Genomic DNA, 23,438 nt, shown 5'->3' on the forward strand with positions numbered 1-23,438 from the left:
TTTTTGGCACTGCTTGTCTTCCTGTTCAAGATGGATGGCTCCAGACAACAGTTTTCTTGAACAAGTTGATCCATCGGTTCCCTTTCCGCCACCACCTCCCACCTCCAGCACTGATTATGGTCTGAGTACTGGCCAAAGACGTTGTGGGAGAAGGATCTGCTGGGTGTGACTCAGTGTTTGTTGTTTATCTCCCTGTCCTATAAAGCTCCATCAGTAGGTCCCATGACCAAGGTGGAGAACATTGGTGTGAAGACAGTCACAATTACATGGAAAGAGATTCCCAAGAACAAAAGAAATGGTTTCATCAGCAACTACACCATATTCTACCAAGCTGAAGATGGAAAGGAATTCTGTAAGTAAGCTTATAGCTAAGTTGAAAGAACCTCCGTGCCCCAGATAGATGCTCTGTATAGACCTGCTGTAGGGGTGGCTCCCATGGCTGATACCTGGCCACCTTGCATGAATCCCTTAGCCTCTTTGACCTTGTCTGAAAATGGGGCCAAGGGCACCTGCCTCTTGAGTGATCTAGAGTCAAATGGGAGTGAAATGATTGTACCTGAGAGCCCTGTAGGAACCAGAGGAATTGATATAATTGTGCCAGTCAGGCTGTGAACAGGTGGGCCTCCTGGGAGCTTCCTTACCATTATTCCAGAGTGGGGAAGGCCCAAATTAGAGAGTGGAGAGGGGACAGACCCTGCTTGGTGGCACTTACTTAGCTGCAGGATGTTTTACCATGATTCCTACTGCCCACTGCCTTTTTCTTGAATCTACCGTGTCCTGACATCATAAATTCTGGGCTAGGCTTAGATTCCTGTTTAGGCTAATTTTTTTGTTGTTGTTTCATATCTACAAAAACATACAACATAAAATTTACCACTTTAAACATTTGAAAGTATACAATTTAGTGGCATTAAGTATATCTATAATGTTGGTCAACTGTCACCACTACATATTTCCACCCCAAACAGAAACCCTGTACCCATGAATCAGTCACTTCCTTACCCTCATCCCACAGCCCCTGGCAGCCACAAAATTGCTTTCTGTTTCTGTGGATTTACCTATTCTGGTGTTTCCTACAAATGGAATCATGCAACATGGTCTTTTACGCCTGGCTTCTTTCACTTGGCACGCTGTATTCAAAGCTTATCCATGCTGTAGCGTGTATTAGTGCCTCATTCCTTCTTATGGCTGAATAATTTTCTATTATACGGATAAACAGTCTGTTTATCCACTCATCAGTTGATAAGACATTTGGGTTATTTCTATCTTTAGCCTTTGTGATTAACACTGCTATGAACATTGGTGTGTAATTACCTGAATCCTTGCTTTCAATTCTTTGTGGTATATACCTAGAAGTAGACTTGCTGGGTCATATGGTAATTCTAGTTTAACTTACTGAGGAACCATCAAACTGTTTTCCATAGTAGCTACACCAATTTACATTCCCACCACAATGCACGAGAGTTCCAATTTCTCCATATCTTTACTAACACTTGCTATCTTCCATTTAAAAAGAAAAGTATGCCTATCCTAGTGGGTGTAAAGTGCTATCTCAGTGTGGTTTTCATTTGCACTTCCTTTATAACTAACGATGTTGAGCATCTTTGTATGTGCTTGCTGTCCATTTGTGTATCTTCTTTGGAGAGAGTCCTTTCAATCTCTTTGTTTATTTTTAACTTTGGTTGTTTGTCCTTCAGTTGTTGAGTTGTAAGAGTTTTTTTTAAATATATTCAAGATACAAATTCCTTATCACATATATGATTTGCAAATATTTTTTCCTTTCTGTGAGTTGTTTTTTCACTCTCTTGGTAATATCTTTTGATGTATAAAAACCTTCCATTTTAATGATGTCCAGTTTAATCTATTTTCTTTTGCTGCTTGCGTGTTTGGTGTCATATCTAAGAAATCATCACCAAATTCAAGACTGTATATATTTACCGTATGTTGTCATCTAAGAGTGTTATAGTTTTAACTCTTATATTCAGGTCTTTGAGCCATCTTGATAGGCTAATTTTAGTCAGAACATGGATAGAGGGATTGGGTTATGAGATGGGCAAGCCTGGAAGTCCAGGTTCCAATGCTCTTGTTTCAGTGCTGCTAAAGCACAGTTTTCAGTTGGGCTTAGCTCTGGTGTTTGACTTCTGTATTTTTCCTTTAGCCAAGACAGTCAATGCCAGCATCCTTCAGTATGACCTGGAGTCCCTGACACGAAAGACCTCTTACACTGTTCAGGTCATGGCCAGCACCAGTGCTGGGGGAATCAATGGCACCAAGATAAACTTCAAGACATTGTCAATTAGTGAGTATTTCCTTCAGTCCCTGGGAATGTCTCCTTGGCATTTCCTTTAGGCCAGTTGTAGGCGATGTTTGCCAAACACAGGGGGAAGCCAAATGAAAGAGCTTAATGAGAAGAACCATCTGCTCTCTGACTCACTGGTCTTTCTGAAAGGCATATGGGTGAGGAGGGAGTAAGGAGAGTAGGCAAATGGAGACTGAATTTGGAAAGACTGGTCATTTTACTTCTTCCTCATGGGTATCCTCTATCATCATAGGAAGGAAGGATCAAATTAATGCCAACTTCACTCTTGCTCCAAACCATCTCCCACCTCTAGACTGTCTCCAAGTTCATAGCCACCTCTTTCTGTGAGTCAGAGGATACTGTACACTTATCCTCATCATTTGTGGAGTTTTTTGAGTAAAAATGTACATAATGTGTTCTATTGACAGCTTTTATATTTTAAAACAGGAGCAAGAATAATTTAATAAATACACCAAATATGTAAAATATAATATGATTCACATGATGGTTATGGGGAATATTCAAGAGGGAAAGAAAATGGGATGAGATGGGAAATGGAGAAAGAAGGAAGGAGAATGGGAGAAACAGAGAAACAGTTTAATTTTTCCAAGTCCTTGAGTGACAGAGACTTGATTTTAAGGATATTCTAATACTGTTTTTAAAAATGAAAATTAAAAGTAAAGGAACATTGCAAAATTTGCAATAAAAGCTATAAGGAGTCTGCTTTGAGTATTCTTGAAAGCCTCTTGTTCATCACATTTTCAAAAGAATAAATACAGCTCATGGTTCTGGAAAATGTGAGCATAGCATGTGTTTTCACATAGAAAACATACTCTGTTTTAGCAGCTAACATTGCCTTTTTGGAATCCTTTTTGATATTGCTTTTTAATATCTTTTAAAATTATGCTGTATTTTCACACCAGGCACAAGCTGCATTATCTGCTGGAATTTTCTCTAGAGTCAAATTGAAAACAAGAGCCTGCCTTGGAGCCAAGAAGTTTCTTACCCTTGGTCTACAAATTGTAGATCTCCCTGCTTCTATCTTTGATCCTCTACCATCTGTTCTCCACAAAGTGGTCAGAGTTTAAAATCCTAGACCCCCTGTATAAAACCCACCAATGGCTTCTGATTTTTCTTTTCTTTTTTCCTTTCTATTCTATTTATGGAGGTTCTGGGGATTGAACCCAGAATCTTGTACATGCTAAGCACACATTCTACCACTGAGCCATACCCTCCCCCCCACCGCCCCTTGTTGTATTTTAAGTAAAATCCAGACTCCTTCCCGTAGTTTTCAGGATCCTTCATCATCTGTCCCTTACTGACCTCATCTCCCACCACTTCCTTTTATGTTCCTTAAGTTGTTCCTGCTTCAAGCCTTCTGTATCAGCTTTTCCTTCTGCCTGGAATTCTTTCCCCATGTTTTCTCATGCTGGTTCCTTCTCATTCTTCACATCAGCTCAAATTCCACTTCTCCAAGAAGTCTTCCTTTGCCACCTCTCTAAAGTTGCTAACCCCCTCCCACCTTACCTTAGTTACTCGCTGTCACTCTGTCTTATCTGAAATAATCTTATATTATTTATTGCCTGAGTTCTTGTACCAGAACATAAGCTTCATGAGAGTAGGGATCTTGTATTCTTTGCTTCTTGCTGTTTGTTTTATTACCTAGGATAGTGTTTGGCAAATTGTAAGTGCTCAGAAAATGTTTATTAAATGGATGAAGTTGGAGGATGAAACTGGTGAACACAGTTTCTGTCCATATTACTCGGGGAGAAAAGAAATGGAATGAATTTGAATTGAGTTGAAAGAAAACTAATAAGGAATGTTTGCTGAAGCTGCTGGAAGAAAAAGTTAATCTTTGATTTTTATTAAGAAAGTAAAGAGCTCAACCTGCTACTGACTTTTGTTGTCCTTTTCCCAAAGGTGTCTTTGAGATTTTTCTTAGAGCTTCTCTGGTTGGAGGAGGCCTTCTTATTCTCATTGTCCTGATGGTGGCATATGGTCTCAAAGCACTCAAGTGAGTTTATAGGTAGCAGTGTGAGCCCTCCAAATCAGGGTTGGAAGGTACCATGAGTGGGAGAGGGCACGCTACTGTTAAGGGTGTCCATTCATTTATTGATTTTGTACATATGTATTGAATTTATTATATGCCCTGTGAGGTGGCAGGTCAGAATTCTGACCAAACAAGAGGACTTTCACCCTCTGCAGCCCATGCACAATGCCTAGGCCTTTTTGAGGCCAGGGAAGCACCAGCTGCCCCACAGGCATTATCTGCTGTGTTCAGCATCTGAGCACAGAGCTGGGGAGAATGTCTTTTCTCTGTGTCTAGAGGGAACCCCTGGTAGCAGCAAGGGGCCTCAAGGCCACCAGCTTCTCTCTTGTATGTCTAACAAGCCCCAGATGGTGCTTCTGGTTGAGACCACACTTTGAGAATCATTGTTCTAAAGTATGAGTATCTTATAAGGCTTAGACTGTTACCTTTCCTGGGAAATAAATCTCAAAGGAATGGCTCTGTGATGCTGTGATTTCCCACACCAGGACCAGGGGGTGGAGATACAGGGGTGGGAGAGCTGGAAAGAGTGGGAATAGCTTTGAATGCAAGGTCTCTTCCCATCATGTCCCGTAGATGACTTGCGATGTCACTTCTTCAAACTGCTTTGCTTTCCCAGTACCTGTCAGGAGGCCGTGGCTTCCTTTACTCAGTAGGGAGCCATATAATCCCTATAGCAAAGCTGTACTCTTTGGGCTTGTCCATACAGTGCAAGTGAAATGCTTCCTGGACTCACTTCCTATTTTAAACTCTTATCTCTTATTAGCAAATTGAAGCAGCTATGTTGGCCTGCTGTCCCCAACCCTGCCGAAAGCAGTATAGCCTTGTGGCACGGAGGTGATTTCAAGGTAAACTCTCCTGTTTTTGTTAAAGAGATCATTGAGCTGGCTGGTTGTGGGTGGTGGACAGGGTGATGGAAGTGAGGGGCAGTCCTGGGCTGAGATTTGTACAGGGTTCACATAAAGAGATCTTGAGGCTAAAAAGTCCCTGGCAGGACAGGTGCAGTCAGCTTTCCTGGAATGACTTTGACCTCATCCTTTGAACAAGAGGAAAAGGACTCATCAGGCTCATGGGACCTAATATGTGCTGGGCATGGGACTGGTTGGTCCTAGAAAGGATGTCATGGAAGACACGACCCTATCGTTAAGGACCTGCATGTCTAATTATAGGGCAGGAGAACTTGGCTATAAGATTGAGGCCATTTAAAAAGCAACCAAGAGCAAGTTAATCTAGAGACCACCTGGAGATGCTGGGAGGCCACTGATGTGGTTTCTATTCAAAGGCTGGGGCAGGCTGCCTCAAACTACGAAATTGAGGAAATCAGTTTGGGGAAGTTACAGTCAAACATTAACTGGCAATGGGGTTTTCTAGTGAATCATCCGTAAGTAGAAAACCTGAATTTTTGTTAGTTCTTACATTGAAAACTGTTCTGAAATTTTAAAAGTTTAATTTCTTGGTTAGTAGAAATAACCTCGATCAAATATAACCTTTAAATCCTCATTAGTGAAAGACTGTTTCTAGTACTTCTTGATACAGGAGTTTTTTTTTTGCATTCTTTTTTTATTGAAGTACAGTCAGTTTACAGTGTTGTGTCAATTTCTGGTGTGAAGCATAATGTTTCAGTCATACATATACATATTCATGTTCACATTCTTTTTCATTATAGATTACTACAAGATATTGAATATAGTTCCCTGTTCTATACAGTAGAAACTTATTGTTTATACGTTGAAAGCAAGGTCCTGGAGTGACCATCCCACCACGTGCTCAGGAATTTTTAATATTACCTTTTGTTTCAACTCAGATGTCTTTTTTTTTAACATGAACATTTTAATTACTTTTATTTATTTATTTTAATTTTTGTTACTCCTATTTCTATTTTCTTCTCTCCTATATCAGTCATGTCTTACCCTATTTACTTGCCTACTTATTAAAAGTTACTAAAAGAGTAAATTAGTTCACAGGCAGTATTGTCTGATGTCTAAAATGCTTTTTGAATCATCTGTAGGTCTGGCCTCTACAGCAAGCACTTATTAATCACTCACTGTATGATTGAGCCAGGCTCTGGGGATACAAAGATGACAAGTACATGGCCCCTACCAGAAGGCCACCTTTGATTTTTCTGGTGATGTTAGGCAAGTCATTTGTCTTCATGATTTTGTTTTCTCATCTGTAAGAGTTCTAATTTTGAAGCCTCGACCCCTACTGGGATTTAGTGAGTATATGATTATGTGGAAAATAGCCTTGAGCTCTCTCTAGAAGAAGAAATTGTTTGAATACAGTGTGTCCTTTCTCAGGAAATGGACCACTCTTGCCCAGCTCCCATGGAAGGGCACCACTCTGGTCTCTAAGAGAAGTGTGGGGGTCTGGTCAAGAGGTGAGGCATTGGGGTCCCAAGCCTAATAGCTTTTGGCTACATCATATGTGGCCCCCAAGTGACCACTGCAGGGGTGTCCCTTTCTCTTTTCCAGGGTAAGCTAAATCTGAAGGAGTTTGATGACTCTGTGAACACAGAAGACAGGATTCTAAAACCACGTTCTGCCTCCAGTGACCTTATTGACAAGTTGGTGGTGAACTTTGAGACTCTTCTGGAAGAGGTTTCCACAGAGGAGCGTGGAAAGGGTCAGGAAAGCATCTGGGGAGGGGAAGAGAATGAGTACGTGACCTCTCCCTATAGGCCTTATTGTCCCCCCTTTTCACCTGAGATCCCACCGGGAAAGTTCCAACACCCGTGTTCCGGAATGCCAGAGGGAAGCAGCTCAGAAGTCAGAGAGCAACTTCTCCCCTCTGCCCAAAGTTTAGGGCCAGACCAACTCTGCGAGGAAGGAGCACCAAATCCATACTTGAAAAATTCAGTGACAGCCAGAGAATTTCTCGTGTCTGAAAAACTTCCAGACCAAACTCAAAGAGAATTCTAAGAGCTGCCGTGGCTTGAATCCCTTTGCACATCAGTGTGGGTGACTCTTGCAGAGAGATGGTATCAGGACTTGCCTAGAAGAGCTGCCTTGGTGTTTCCCCGTCCTGCTTGTGTTGGAGCCTCGCACAGCCCCGAGCGGCTTTTTGAGCTTGGTCGGCAAGAACATGTAGCTTGCTTGAGAAGAAAGGATGGTGACCAGCCTGAGCACTTTGCAGAGAAAAAGCCATTTATTTTCTTTTGTTCAGATAGCGAGCTCTCACTGAGGCCTGTGACAGATTGACTTGGAGGGGTGATGGGTCCTGGAGGTGGATAAATCTGGTCTTCCCTAAGAATTGGGCCATGGGCGCAGCCTTTGCTGGGGCTGCTCCTCACAGCTCCAGGAGAGACTCTGCCCGTTGCTGGAAGACAGTTGTTTAGTCGGCGTTGTGTGGTCTGGTGGGAGGTGAGGGTTCTCTCCCTTCAACTTGACCTCCCAGGCTCCAGGCTCCACCTCTAGGGTAGTCCCGACATCACGTCAGAGCTTATGCTTCTCTCTCAACATGGGGCGGGAAGTGCTGGGGCCTTCCTGATGGCACACCTGAAATTCCTCTTTACCTTCTTTAAATCTCCCTTGGCCCACTCCACATTGGATGGAGGAATGAGGGAGGGCCTCAGCAGGACACAGGAATGGACTCTCGCTGGGCCAGCACGTCTGCCGCACCCTCCAGGCCATTGCCCAGCCCTGGAAACTGTATCCCGAGGCCCTCGCTGCCCCTCTGTCTTGTACCCAAGCCTGGGAATAGAAAAGCACCAAAGACTGCCGTGGCTATTTACAGGGACTCTGTCCGACCCCTCATGGTATCTCAGATCCCAGGAACACACCCTACAATGACCTCTTCCCAGAAGCAGCTGTGCAGGGCCTGGGGACATGCAATGCTTAGCAACTCTGCTGCTCCACTGCAGGGCTCCTCTGCCTTCACCCAGCAAGGCTCAGTTAGTGGAGCCTTTAGCATAGGTGCTGATGGTGGGATTCAGCTGCCAGCACCTTGGAACTTAGGGCTGGTACCCTGACCACAGTGACGTCAGATGACTTCCTAACGTGCGGCTGTGTCTCTTCTGGCCATTGGGGGAGGTTGCTGAGAGCCTGGTGAGATGGGGCAGCTGGGAGCAGCAGGCCAGACACTTGCGAGAGGGAAAGGCTGACGATGGTTTTCTCCTAGGAGAGTTTGAGAAGTCAGTGTGTATGTAGCGGCACAAACTTCATGAGCCACTGGCTCAGACTTGCAAACCATTGCCTTACTTTCTATAACCCAAATTAATTTCTAGTCAAAGCCCCTGACCTTTTGAAGTAACCACAGCCCGATTTGGTGATTTCTGTCGCTTTGGGTATGTAACTCATTCACATTCGGGATTTTGACGCCCCGTCCACCCTGGCACTGGCTCTGAGCGCCGGAGGACATTCAGAGAAGCAGCAGGCTTTGTCTCTGGTTTGTTGTCTGCCCAGAGTTGGTCTTGGGAGGTGCCTTTGGCCCCACCTGTCCCTGTCAAGTCACCTGCCACTTTCCTCAGCCAACGGCCGCATCCTTACTGTGGGCACGAGCTGGGGGATGCTTTCCCAAAGCTCTCTCCTCATTAAATCTCATGTCTACAGCACCCCCTGCCCCCCAAATTCATCACTCTTAGTTTACAGAACAGTGCCTACTGATCAACCAAGGAATGAGGGAGGCCTGAGCAGGGTACTAGGGACCCTGTATCCTGGGAGCAGAAGGGGACCAAACAAATGGGATACACTGGATTTCTGGTTGTAGTGGGCTCTTCCTGCACTGATACCTCCCCCACCCCCGACTGTGGTGACTTGGGCAATTCTTTGAGCCGCCCGTCCCCCAGAGTTCCAGATGGGGCTCTTTCCACCCTGCCTTTGATTTGTGAGCTTATAGGAGGTTCTAGCTTTGTACCCCTCAACACTTCTCTCTCTCCTGTGACCCTCTGCCACCTCCAGCTGAGGGGTCTTCTCAAAGTCTATGTGAGGTGGGCAGGGGAGGGGCATTCCCAGAGTTTGTCTCCCTAATCCTGTCTATCTCACACCTGGATGAGGCTTTTGAACCTAAGATCCAAGAATTGGATGGCTGAAGAGAAAGAAGAGGTCCCAGATGGCTCCTGTGAGTGGATTTCAGAGATGAAGATGTTACCCTCTGCTCTCTCTCCCATGATCATTCGTGAAAGCCCGAACCATCTCATGGACAGTTTGCAAATACCACAGCCCTGCTGTTTCATTTCTTCTTCCCATTTCTTACTTTCCTTTATGTTTCCCATTTTCTACTCCTTTTTTCCCCACCACTCCCAGTAGCTTTTTATCTTTTTAACTCTTTTTCCCCCCCTTTTTTTTTTATCCCTTTTTGTCCTTCTCATCAGCCCCCTGTTATCATTTTCCATATTTACTTTGGCTGCCTTGGAGGGTGAGGGAGATTGAGGCTCTCTGTTTTGTCTGAGATGCCCAGGCTAGTCTCATAGGAGTCAGCATTTCCTGCCAGTAAGAGCTGCAGTTTTCTCAGGAACCCCAGGAGCTCATTCAGCAGGCCACACACTGCTCTCCAGAGCAGATCACAGGACACCAGCCTAAGAGAAGCCACAGTGACCATCCTCTCCTGGGATATAGTCACAGACTGTCCCCACTCCCAGTGTCCTGTGTTGCCTCTGCATCCGGAAAAGGCCACCTGCGTCTTCTCTGTGACTGTCAAAAAGACACTGAGAGGATGCAAACAGGAAAACATGTGTTTTAGCAGGGTCATTAAAAACTGATAAAATTCCTGTTAGAGTTCCCAGGGCTCTGGGAACCATGCAAACAGTTAATGTTAGTGTCCTATTAATAGCCTTTCTCTTACAATAATACCAGAAAAAAGTTACAAGAATAGCAGAGAAGCCAATCTTTGTTTTAAAAAAAGATACCTTCATTCTGATTCCTCAGGAGGCTGCAACAAAACAGACAGTAGAAGCAGCATGTGGGGTGGGGGTCCGGGTGGGGGTGCTGGAGGGGTCTGGCGTGGCTCCACCCTCCTGTGGGGAAAGCCTGTACTGGGCTGCCAGGCCTCCCCGTGGGCGTTTGGGCGCCCTTTGTGGCGCACCCCTCTCCCCCGTTATCGGTTATCGCAGCTGCTGTATACACATTCACTCCAGGGGTCCGCCACTCGGCTCTCAGGCAAAATCTGGGCTCTGTTTCTGTAGGGCCAATGAGCCAAAAATGATACTGACATTTTTAAAGGCTGGAAAACAAAATCAGAGGAAGAATCATGTTTAATGACATGGGAAAATTTGATAGAATTCAAATTTCAGTATCCATCAATGAAGCTTAATTGGAACACAGCCATGCTCATCCTTGTCATGTCATCTGTGGCAGTTCCCCACCACCACCACAAAGGCAGGACCCAGTAGTTGTGACAGTTTTTCCCACAAAGCCTAAAGTGGTCACCATCTGGCCCTTGTCAGAAGAAGCCTGCTGACCTGCCCCTGTGTAGCCCACAGACTTGAGGCTCAGACTGAATTAGCTGCTAATGAAAAAAGAAACCCGGTTATGTCATTCTGGATTTCAGACTGAGTAAGGTTGGCCCCCTTAGAAGGGCACAACTCCTTGGATCCCCCTAGACCTCACCACTCCCTATCCGCTGCCCACCGCTAAGCTGGAGAATCAGTGGCTATCACTTACACCACTTTGTCTCCGATCCCCCAACTGTCAGACATTTGGCAATGCCTGGAGGTATTTTGGGAGGGTGGTGTTGCTGGCATCTAGGGGATAGAAGCCCGCAATGATGGTAGTCACCCTACAATGCACAGATCAGCCCCTGCATCAATGAATGATCTGGCTCAAGGTGTTGGTAATGCCCAAGTGAGGAATCCTGGCTGAGCTAGCCCTTGCCTGGACCCACAGCACTTGCTGTGGGTGCTCCTTAGCATCCAGACATAGCGTCTCTCTAATTGTGTCTCTTTCTTTTTGTAAATTTAAATTTTATTTTGGACTCAGCTTTACAACAACATCAACAAAAATCTCTACCAATTATTTACATCATTCTTAATTCACTCCTGATATGATCTATGTGTCCCTACACACGTTTTCATCCAATTGCAAGTTATATATTCATTCTATCGTATTCTCCCTTTGCTTTCACTTACTATTTTGTGTATAAAATTCTGTGCATGAGCATAGTTTATAGTGGACACGCAGAATCCCGCGGCCTGCCTGCCTGCCTGTTGCGGTTTGCTAAGGGTTGTTTTGAATGTCCTCCTGGTATAGAGAGCAACTTCAGTGAACATCATGCCACAAAATTTTCTTTTCCCACCTTTGTCTTCATTGCTCCAGGCTGTTTCCAAAGGTGGAATTGCTGGGTCAGAGTTTCATGGTCATAGTCACATATTGCGCAATTCTATCCCCCAGAAAGCTACATTGACTTGCAATATCAGGAGACATGTCTTTGTCCTTTGCCACTGATAATCAGCTGTTCACTGCTGTAAACTGAATTTCGTCGATCTGTATGGTTAATGACACTTCGTGGTTATTTGTGTGGCTTAAATCATGGGGAAGCTGAATTTTTCCCATTTATATTTTACTGTCTGCATGTCCACCTGTTGACATTACAGAATCTTTTACTTCTAAGCTCCCCGGGGCGTTGAGAGACCAGCTGAGCTTCTAGGAATGAGAGGCACACAGTAGGACTGAGAACAACTGATGGACTTTGTCATTTGGCTGCCTCTTTAAAATATGTGGGTTTTGTAGGGCATTTTAAAAGAGACATTTCACGCTGATGTATTTCATTAATTGTTTTATGTAAACATTAATTAGCAACAAGGCCTATTTGTAATCAAAGTACGTGATGTTACCTGTGTCTTGCACCCCGTTGGGCGGAGGGTCTGGAGCAGAGCATGACAAAGGTCATTAGCAGTCCTTGTTCCTCCTGCAGCATTTACTGGACGCTGGAGTCAGCAGAGAAAGTGTTTGCTCAGAAGCACAAACAGCCCTAGTCCATATCTGCAGAAGCCTGGGGGCCACTCTTGCCCTCAGTACTGGGCCATCCTGTCTGACATGCCTGCCTCTTGCTGCTGAGAGAGGTGTGGGAGGCGAGGGTAGTGACTCCACAGGAGCATGGAGCCAGCTGTCAGGGAGCTTGGGGTGGTTGTTCAAGGGGCCCTAGGTATCTGCTGCTGGTCCCCTCTTTAGAGGTGGGATTCTCAGTTCTGCCCAGCTTCACTGTATGTGTGGGGCGAGATGCCAGGAAGGTATCTGGAGGCCTGGCCTTTTAAATGGAAATCAATATGTGCAAACCAGAATGCTGATGGCAGTGAGGAAGGCTGGCCCCGTGCACCGGGAAAGGCGTCTCTTGGAGGGCTGTGCAGTTGTCTTTTCTATATATTGTTCACGTGTCGATGCAACACGTAGTGCATGTGCATGAAAGTTCTGTCCTTAAGGAGAGTGTGAAAATACGGTTATTGTAATGAGAGTAGCCTTTCAAATGCTTTATTTCTCTCCCTTGGTAGGAGGAGGTAGTTAGATTTACTTACTTAGAGGAGGTACTGGGGATTGAACCCGGGACCTCATGCACGCTAAGCATGTGTTCTACCACTTGAGCTATACCCTCCCCTCAGATGTACTTATGTTTTGATCCTTCAAATAATAAAGCCATAATACCATTTTTATGTTATGCTATCCTTCCATTTTAAAGTTTTACCCACTCATATTTTCAAAATGAGACTTCCAGATGTAAAAACCCAACTTTGTCAGACACGAAGGGAGCCTCTTGGCTGTGGAAACACAGGAGAGCTACAGGTGACCAGGAATCAGCCGAAAGAGTTACTCCTGCTCGCACACCTCCCGCTAAGGAGTCCGCGGGGCCTTGCACCCGGGCTCCCATCGTCCTCCTCGCCTCCTCGTGGCAGCGTTTCAGACCCGCCCCCTGGCCCCCCGGGCGCTCCCCTCGCCGCCCTCCGCAGATGACGGGTCCCGCCCACGCGCGTCGCGCCACCAGCCGCTAGCTCTCCTGGGAAGGTCTCGGGTGGAGACGGCGCTGCTCCTGTCGTCCCTTCCTTGGCCTCTCCTGTGCTTTCAACGTCTCCCTCTCCAGCGATTCCTTCCCCTTGGCCTCTAAACCTGCTCTGGTCACTTCCTTCCCAAAGGTAAGGAGGCCAAATGGCGCTCCTCTGTCTTCGCCCGCCTCTGGCTGCCTGTGACCCCGAAGCCTGGCCTGTGGTTTAGGGTCGGGTGGGCCACGGCCCGTGTAGCAGCTTCTCCAGGTGTTTTCTTTCTTTTCTTTCTTTTTTTTTTAAGTGAGAGGATTGCACTAATAGAACATTCTAGAGGATTAGAAAGCAAGCACTCAAGGGGTAGACAGTTTGGGAATAGGGAACAAGGGCACCAGGCTGGCCTCTTAAGTACGCAAATATAAGGCACACATGCACCACTCCCTGCTCTTGGAGAATCCTGAAACGGGGCAATATTTCACACGCAGTTACCTCAGGCTTTGCTCTGTTCACTGCTAAGGTCTCCGACGGCTAACGTTTGCCAGCACAATTATTTTGTGCCAGGTATGTGCTAAGGGCTTTCCATGTACAAGGATGCTGTGAGGTACTATTATCCAGTTTGCAGAAAGGTGGGTGCCAGTAGATAGAGGTAGTACCATGACCCCATTTACAGACAGGGAGACTGAGCTCAGAGAGGCTTCAGTGATGTGGCCAAGGTTCTGAAACCAGAAAGTGGTGCCTTAGAACCCAGGCCCCACTTCCTTGGACTGCTTGGTCTGTAGTTAATAATAAAGGAGCAGAGTGGGCACCATGTCCACATTCACAGCACAGGGAATGACAAGGAAAGAGAGGACCCAAGGGAGCCCGAGCTTCAAGGTGGGCTTGGGATGCTGCAGAAGCAAGACGAGGGGCCGTGACAGAGTGATGGGAGCTGAGAGCACCCGGGGGCTCGGGCAAGGCACAGGGAGGTCTGGTGCGAGAGGGGATTTACTGCAATAGTCGGAATAGGGCTTGTACGTGACTTTCCTCTTCCCACTAATCCCCTCTTCCCAATCCTCCCTCCTCACTCTTCTGCTCTTTGTTTCTCAGCCTCCTTGTGGCTGACTTGCCCCTTGAGCCTCCAGTTCCCTGGGGTTGATCCCCTGGTGCACAGCTCACTGCACCAGTTCTGTCATCCACACCCAGGCTTCAACTGTGGCTGCATCATTTCCATGGAGCCCAGGCTCCGCACTTCCAACTGCTCACTGGACATCTCCACTCGGAATGAACATGTCAGACTTCTAACATGCATCCACAACCCACCTCTCCTCTTTCAGATCTTACCTCTCCATTCTCTTACTTGGACACTTGGTGTCATTGAAGCTCCAACCTCCCTCGCCACCAGCATCCAATAGGTCACCGAATCCTTACACTCCTCTGTGCAGAACTTCTCTCATCAGTCCTCTCCACTCCATTCCCCCTGCTCCCAAGCCAGCCCTGGCCTTGGTCATCTTTGATCTGGACCTTTGAGCAGCCTCCTCACTGGTCTCCTTGCCTGCAGTCCTCCTTCCTACCCCCAAATCCATCCTCTGTGTTACTTCCTGAGTGATTTTTATGCACAGATTTGGTTCCGTCTCTTTCCTGCTTCCTAATTCCCTATGGCTCTTAGGTAACACCCAAACTCCTTAGCAAAGTAATGGGTGAGGTTTCTTTTAAATTATTTGCTCATGTGCTACACTTTTAGAGTTAATAGGTATCAGTCTATTACTGCTGTAACAAATTACCATAAACTTAGTGCCTTGAGAGATACAGATTTATCACTTTACAGTTCTACAGGTTAGATGTTCAACATTGTCTCACTGAACTAAAATCAAGGTGACAGCAGGGCTGCGTTCCTTCTGGAGGCTCTAGGGGAGAATCTGTTTCCTTGCCTTTTCCAGCTTCTAGAAGCTGCCCTTATTCCTTCTAGAAGCTGTGGCCCTTCCTCCATCTACAGGGCCAGCACCGTTGCATCTCTCTGGCAGTCCTTCTGGACTCATATCTCCCTCTGCTCACTGGGGCTGAGGTCAGCCTGGGGCCTGAAGCACATCGTTAAGACCCCAACCAAAGCCTCAGTTAACTCTGCATCTGTTAACTTTCTCCTGAGATGCCAGTGCTTGTCTGCTTCTTAGTGTTCCTGACCCATGGACCAGCCTTGTCTGAGACCAGAGCACAGACAGAGATCAAGATACCATCTTATTACTGACAAAGCTACCTAGAGAACCTGGCGCTGGATCTGTGACTCAGAGGGCTTACTATTGGTCAGCCCAGAATTAGACACCCCAGGTCACGTGCCCAGCTGGACTCCACAGGTCTTGCTCTGCAGGGACAGGCCTCCTCTCCTGTGGGGCAGAGAGCTGACCAGTGCACATTGTCCACCAGATGGGCTGGTTCCTAGATGGAGGAGCTAAGAGAGCAGACTTGAGGGCTGCTCACAGCTGCCAGGACCCATGGGGGGTCTTGACCTATCAGAACCACAAGAGCAAAGCCCTGGGAGGGGAGTGAGTGGAGGTGGGGCCAGGTCCAAACAAACTTCTGCTCAGTTCAGAATTCCAAAGTATTAACTGGATGTGCGGGACAGGGCAGGGCCCTGCATTCCGTGGCAGCACACCCCAATTAGTGGACAGCCCCCAGATGTGATATGTACACATCTCAGAGCTTCTGTATTCCAGATCTTCCTTCATAGGGATCAACCCAAAGGATGGAAAAAAATTCCCTCTGCCATTCCAAATAAATAATGAATATTTACTTGGAAGCTAAGTTGAGCCTTTTCTTCAGAGGAGTCAGCATGTGACTATAACTTAAGCCCCTTCCCAGTACATACTTTATCAGCCAGCCTTTGCTCTCCTCCAGGAAAAAAATATGAGTTCCTGGAAAAAGCCCCTAGGGTTGTTAGATGTTGATTTCCTGATGGTAAAATAACAGCCTCCTAAGCTGACAATTCATGACATCTCAGGGGCTAGTTCCAGAGAACACATGATACTTTAACCAAAGAGAGAATGCTCTGTCCAAAGGCAGTGTCTCTTGGACCCAAAGCAGTATTTTCCAAACCCCCAGGCCCACAGATGGGTACACCCTGGAAAGACTTCCTGGCTTCTCAGGCCAGGCAGGAAGGCAGACAGGCTCCGGCAGCAGCTGGGGACACTCATGGTTGTGTCTGGGATCAGAACCATTGTGTGTGAGTTGGGACCAAAGCTCAAGGCACATGAATACGGATGATCACCCTAGCTTCCTCTCACGCCCCACTGTCCCTCATGCCAGGCAGCCTTTGCTGGTGAGAGGCAGCAGGGAGGAAGTGACATGGTAAAGTCTCCTGGCACTTGCACTCTGGTTCCCTGGCTTCCTGGGGCCACACCTCTTTGGGATTAGGACCCAGGCCCAGTAACAAGTTCACAGGAATTCTCTGGCTTGTTCTCACCAGCAAGACTGCAGAACCTTGGCAACCAAGCTCTCTTCTCTAGGGTTACATGGCTACCTGCTTGTCCTTCCTGCCGTCTGCTGTGCCCCCACCTCCTGAGGGGCTGTGTGGAGCACTGGTGGTGATCCGGGTGCCCAGCTGTGTGGAACTGATGGGACCCCAGGACATGAGCCCGGCAGTGCTTAAACTTGAAAGTCCTGGGCAAACCAGAATGATGTGACCCTATGCTGCAGCTCCTGGGCCTGTCCCCTCTTTTAAAGTTGTGTTCTCATGTTGGCATTATCTTGAGTGTGATGCATCCAGCTGTCCCCAGACCATCAGCTAGCTTGTGCTCCGTGACAGTGTTGTAGAAAAGTGTGTTACAGCTCAGTGTTACAGCTCAGTTGCGACAGCAACCTGGATCAAGGCAAGAGAACAAGCAGCACTCGGAGAGTTGGAGAACTCAGGTTTATTACACCAGCGGGCCCAGAGGAGTTAACACTCCAAGCTCTGGACCCCGTCTGTAGGTTTACACAGGCTTTTATAGGCTGCCAGTCTATACTTTGCAACATCATATGCAAATAAGGTGTAACAAAGGTGACTAATTAGGAACGAGCTTTGTAGAAATGGACCAATCAGGAGTGATAGAAATGGATCAGGAGTTATTTCAGAGAACCAATAGACTCTTAGGGGTAAGTTCCACTTTCCTAGAAGTAAGCCATTTCAGAGTTAAAAAGTGAGATAATCCTGCTGGGCCAGAGAACCGAATGGTGCTGGCAGGAGAGTAGTGGCCCTGCGTGGGGGTCCTGTCATCTTTTTCATGGGGCTTCCCACCTCAACAGTACCCTCAGAGAGCCCATCCCCTGACCGGAACAGCTGGAGTGTAAGGGTGGCCCTTGCTCCCCATTCCTTGGCAGGCCTTGCTCCTCAGGTCCATCAACCTCCAGCTGGGCCCCAGGGGCCCTCCCAGCTCCCATGATGCTCCTCGTGACCCCAGCTGGCCCTTCAGTACACTTGGTCATGCCGCAGAGAACCATCCAGGAATGCTCATTCCTTATTTTACAACAGCAACAAACTGGACTGTCTCCTGGCTTCATCCCTATGGCCAACATCCATTTTTTACCCATTTAACCATTAACTGTTTTTGCCATTGAGCCATTGTGGGTGTGGGACTGCAGACCTCAGGGTTTGCTCTGTCTCATCTCCTAGGATGACCTGGGCGCTAAACACAGGCCATCTGGTCCTCTCTGAGGGACACCAGTGTCATAGAATCATCCACTCTGTCCAAAGGACCAGAGCCCTGCCAAACTCTTAGCAAAACCTGCTGTGTTCATCCTTGTTCTCATTTCGAGGCTCCAACCAGCCCCCTCAGCTTAGATTGGTCAGATGTCCTGCTCCCTTGTAACATGAAGGAAAATAGGGTGACTTCTGGCTGGTCTGCCAGAATTGTGGTTGACAAGTTGGGGCATGTTGATTGGTGAAAGTAGGTGGGGACATAGAGCATGTGCTAAAATCTGGGCCCCCTGAGAGGCTTCATGGGCCCCGGGGAGCCCACAGATTGTCAAATACCGTGAAATTTCCATATTTCACATAAATTATAATTTTTGTGCTGTCAACATTTTGGAAAGGTTTTTATGTTTTGTTTTTTTAAATTATTTAACTATATGTAACTTTGTTTTGTGATTTCTCAGCAGTCATCCTCCATCTATAGAGATTCTTGTAAATTGAGAGCAATCTCTATTCTAATATAACTTGCAACTTGTTTGCAAACAAAATGACATTTTTATGAATTTCAAAATAATGAAGTTGATTTCACATTGTGTTTTATACCAGCTTAATTAAATATCTTTGCAATTTTCTTTTCTTGGTTTTTAGCCAATATTTATTTTTCTCAGGTCACATATATGTTCTTAGGTCCCTGAAAAACTCACTTACTTCTCATGCTGGAGTACAGATTCTCTCTGGATAAGTGTTTTGTAACTGAAAACGCCAAACTGGTAGCTAATCCACCTGTTGTGAGGCCAGTGCCCTCAAAATTGGATGTGGAGTGAAGGCGGGAAATGATAGTTGTGCAGAAGCAGGGTGGGTCCGGGTGGAGGCGGGCTCAAGGCTCTGCTTGCCTTGTGGGTGGAGAAGCAGTGCAGTACCTGTAGGGCTGAGCAGATTCAGCTGCAGCCTCCCCGGCCCACATTCCAGAGGGCGCGAGGCTGTTAAATGGAATGCATGAATAGGCTGTCCCGACGGGCACTTTCCGAGTTTAGTAAACGGGGGCCAGGCGAAAGAGTCTGACCCTCTGAGTGAGTCTGCCTCCGACCATCAGCCAGACCCTTCTTGCACACCTGTCCCCTCTCACCCTAGATCAAGGCCACATCAGAGTAGAGACGGCTGCATCTGTGCAGGGTGCTGGGGAGGGGGGGGTCTTAGGTTAATTCCGCAGATGCAAACCCTGAGGCATCAGTTCAGCTGTAACAAATTTATCACCAGGGAGTTCCCAGGAGTAACTGGGAAAGGCGTGAGGGAAGCTTGATAGGGAAGGAGAAGAAGCCAAGGAGGGTGGGATTTCAGAAATGGTCCTGAGGAAGGCGGCACCCGCCTGACCCTGCAGGGGAAGCTGGAGGTAAGTGGCTGGGTCCTGGGTGTTTATGCTCTTAAACCTGCCTCTTTTATGCGTCTTCGTTGCTACTAGCTTCCTCACTGGGTGTGGAACTTTCCAGGTACTTTTGACTGTGTGTGGAGGCCGAGGAGGCCAGCCACCCACCAAAGAGGAACCACAGGGCCAGGGGTGGGAAGCAAAGCTCAGAAAACTAGCTGCATGGGGAAGTACCCTGGCACCCTGGCAGGGCAGCCTCATTTAGCAACTAAATGTGCTGAGCACATGTTTGTTTAACATGTACCAGGTACTATGCTGTGTGTGGTCAAAGATTATGTCATTTAATGCTCCCCCGGCAGCTGGGGCCTGCGAGGGGCAGCCCCCAATATTTAAGCTACAGCTTGGTGTGTGGAGAAGGAGCATTGCAGGAGGAACTGTTTCCAGACCCAGCTTTGCTGACTGCTCACCTGTGACCCTTCATGAGCTCTTTGACCTCTGTAAACCTTTACCTATAAAATCGGTGGAGGGGAGAATAGTATCATTGCATTCAACTAAGGGGAGATTAAATGATTGTTTATCATTTAATGATGAGACGATTGTTCTGAGCTGAACACAGTGCTTGGCACATGGTGAGTGCCCAGAGAACAACAGATATGCGCATCGTGCTTTTTGAAAAAAAATTTAATAGTATTTTGAATGTGAGGCTGGCTCATCTCACAGGAGAGTAAATGGTGATGGAAGTTTTGAGCAGTGAAGGAAAGGTAAGAGATAGTCTTGCACTCTTGAAAGAATAATTTAAATTTGCGATTGGTCAGTCATGATGTTGGTCAGCCTCAAAATACTCTACATGGAGGAGAGGCAGGTACTTAGTTTATCGGGGTGCAGACTTCCAGTGAGAGGCAGGCACCCACAGAGTCTGGGTGAGGGTAGAGGAGGACACAGCTGATAGAGAAAGGGGGGAGGTTTTGGTTGTTGAAATGGAGGTTTTCCTGCGGGAATGGCGGAGGGAGCTGGGAGGGGAGGTGGTGGGAGAGGTAGGAATTAGGGATTTAGAGGCGCAGGGTGTGGTGAGGTCGGATCCTGGGTGCGATCCTGGGACTGTGTGGCTGAGGGGAGGGTGGGGAGAGGAAGTACTTGGGAGCTTTTGAGGTGGGGGGACCTGGAGGCCAGGTGGGTCGTCCGCTTCAGCCCGCCCCGCCCACTGGGGCCATGCCTCAGCAGCTTCGTGTTTTACTCAGTCAGTATTCGTCAGATCTTGGAAAATGGTCACTGATATCTTTTTTGTAAGAAAATTGAAAAAACGTACCACCTGTTGACTGGAAAAAAACAAAACAAAAACAAAAGCACAACCTAGAAGTGGAGAATTAAGTGTTACGTGGCGGCCTTACTGAGAACTGCGGCCTGGGAGACAGCCTCTCCCGTAGCTCTGGGGAACTGTTCCCAAGGTAAGAGAGGCGCCAGGATGTATAGGAGTTTTTGTTGGGGAAAAAAAATGTAGTCGAATATCAGAAGATTACTGCAAATCACAAAAAACAGGCATCTCAAGTTAATGATTTTAGTGCTTTTCTGTGTGTGGGAAGATGCAAGAATCTGGGCTCACTGAAATCATTCCTTTGATATGCACCTTAACTATCTAGGGCCGGTATCCTGTTCTCATCCTGAATCCCCTCAGGGTGCACAGTCAGGGGCAGCTGCAGCGGCTGATGGCTTGATGGCTGCAATGTCCTTCCTTTACTGAAATGGCAGGCGTGATTCTTGTCCACACACCTTTGACCAGATACTAATGATCCTACCCCATCAACACCCTCAACTATCTAGCCCTTCCTCTTTGTCTTCCTGACCCTGTCACAGTTCAAGCCTTTTCACTCTCTCCTGAACAGGGACAGCCGCCCCCATTGCTCTCCTTGCCTCTGTTTTCACACCCTGCCTTTCTTCTCGGCCTGTTTGATCTCCTTTTAAGATTATATTTAGGCCACAGTGGTGGAACTTTTCCTAACCTCCTGATAAATTAAAACTCCCATCCATGTGTGTCCTTTAACTGGTGCGCAGTCTTCCTCAGGTAGGTTGAGAAAGAAAAGAAAACCTAGAAATCCAGGTTTTGTGCTCTTTCTTCCTACCTTCTGTATCACTTTACTAACACTAAATGCCGTTACTGAGTCCTTACTATGGACCAGTCACTATGCAAAAATTTTATGTGTCTAATTTTATTTAAGCCTCAAAACAACTCTGTGAAGTAGATTCAATTATTATTTTTATTTAAAAAAAAATAGAGCTAATGAGATGACATTGCCCAAGGTCATAACACTAGAAAATGATGGAATTAGTTTTCAGTAAAATTCAGATCTGTCTGAGAAAGTTGTGTGCTTGATACATTTAATGCCTCTTTCTATTGTCATAATTTCAGTATTCTGCAGGGTGGATTGAGAGCTTAATGTGAATGTAGTTGAGGAGTTTTATGGTTTCAGGTCTTACATTTAAGCCTTAATCCATTTGGGTTAATTTTTGTGTGTGGTTTAAGATGGAGATCTAGATTCATTCTTTTGCATGTGCTGTCCAGTTTCCTCAAAACTGTTTATTGAAGAGACTGTCCTTTCCCAATTATATATTCTTGGCTCCTTTATCATAAATTAATTGACCATAAATGTATGGGTTTATTTCTGGGCTCTCTATTCTGTTCCATTGATTTGTGTGTCTGTTTTTATGCCAGTACCATACTGTTTTGACTATAATTTTGTAATACAGCTTGAAATCAGGGAACATGATGCCTCCAGCTTTGCTGTTGTTTCTCAAGTTTTCTTTGGCTATTTGGGATCTTTTGTGATTTCACACACACTTTAGGATTTTAGGTTCTGTTTCTGTAAAAAAAGAATGCCATTGGAATTTTGATAGGGGTTATGTTGAATCTTAGACAGCTGTGGGTAGTATGGACATTTAAATAATATTCTGCCAACCCATGAGCACAGAATATCTTTCCATTTATTTGTGCCTTATTTCTTTCGTCAATGTCTTACAGTTTTCAGTGTTTAGCTTTTTCGCCTCCTAGGTTAAATTTATTTCTAGGTATTTTACTTTTTGATGCAGTTGTTATGAAGGAAAAGCCGGGCTGGGCTAATTCATAAACCCAAGTTAGTAAGTGTCGGTTTGCTGATTCCCTGCTCATGTTTTTGCTAGCCAGCTGGGATTTTCAGCGAGACATATCTGGCCTTGGAGAGTCAGTTTGCTGGCTCCCTGCCTCTACTTTTGTGATAGTGATGCTACTAAGTTGTTCCCTGCTTCTGCTTTTGTGATAGCGATGCTGCTGAAGCTATTCACCCCCCATTGGCTAAAAATCCCAAGCTTGTAATTAACCCTATAAAACCTCATGCACATATCTTGAAGGTGCTCAGAGCTCGGAGCAGAAGCCCCTCTGAGCCTGCCGGTGTAATAAATCTGAGTACTCCAACCCTCTGACTGGTGCTTGTTTCTTGGCTGGCCTGTGTTTCTGTAACATTGTAATTGGGATTGTGTTCTTAATTTCTCTTTCTGATGGTATGTTATTACTGTATAGAAACACATCTGATTTTTATATGTTGATTTTCTGTCCTGCACATTTAATTTATTAGCTCTAACAGTTTTTGTGGAGTCTTTAGGGCTTTCTATATAAAATATCATGTGATCTGCAAATAGTGACAATTTACTTCTTCCTTTCCGACTTGGATCCCTTTTTTTTTCTTTTTCTTGCATAATTGCTCTAAGATTTCCAATAGTATGTTGAATAAAAGTGTCAAGAGTGGGCATCCTTGTCCCTAATCTTGTGAAAAACCTTTCAACTTTTTACTATTGGGTCTGATGTTAGCTGTGGAATTGCCATATATCACCTTTATAATGTTGAGGTATGTTCCCTCTATACCCATTTTGTTGAGAGTTTTTATCATAAATGGGTGCTGAATTTCATCAAATGCTTTTTTGCATCTATTGAGATAGTCAAATAATTTTTATCCTTCATTTTGTACATGTGGTGTATCATATTGATTTGTGTATGTTGAACTATCTTTGCATCCCTGAAATGAATCCAGCTTGAACATGGTGTATGATCCTCTTGAGGTGTTGTTGGATTTGGTTTGCTAATATTTCATTGAGGGTTTTTGCGTCTACATTCATCAGGGATGTTCATTTGTAATACTCTTGGAGTGTCTTTGTCTTGTTTTG

The 23,438-nt window shown here is 46.0% G+C and overlaps 1 protein-coding gene across 1 annotated transcript in view; it reads left to right on the plus strand.

Annotated features, from left to right (window-relative positions):
* Window positions 1-12,931, plus strand: part of IL31RA (interleukin 31 receptor A) — a 60,165-nt gene extending 47,234 nt beyond the window's left edge. Inside the window, exons 11-15 of the mRNA XM_006187373.3 lie at window positions 206-352; window positions 2,159-2,299; window positions 4,220-4,313; window positions 5,113-5,194; window positions 6,818-12,931. Of these exons, the coding sequence (XP_006187435.1) occupies window positions 206-352; window positions 2,159-2,299; window positions 4,220-4,313; window positions 5,113-5,194; window positions 6,818-7,264 (911 nt within the window). The 3' untranslated portion in view covers window positions 7,265-12,931. The remainder of the gene's footprint in view (window positions 1-205; window positions 353-2,158; window positions 2,300-4,219; window positions 4,314-5,112; window positions 5,195-6,817) is intronic.
* Window positions 12,932-23,438: the final 10,507 nt, after the last annotated feature.

Source organism: Camelus ferus, chromosome 3 (assembly GCF_009834535.1).
Source record: "Camelus ferus isolate YT-003-E chromosome 3, BCGSAC_Cfer_1.0, whole genome shotgun sequence".
Classification (NCBI taxonomy): Eukaryota; Metazoa; Chordata; class Mammalia; order Artiodactyla; family Camelidae; genus Camelus; species Camelus ferus.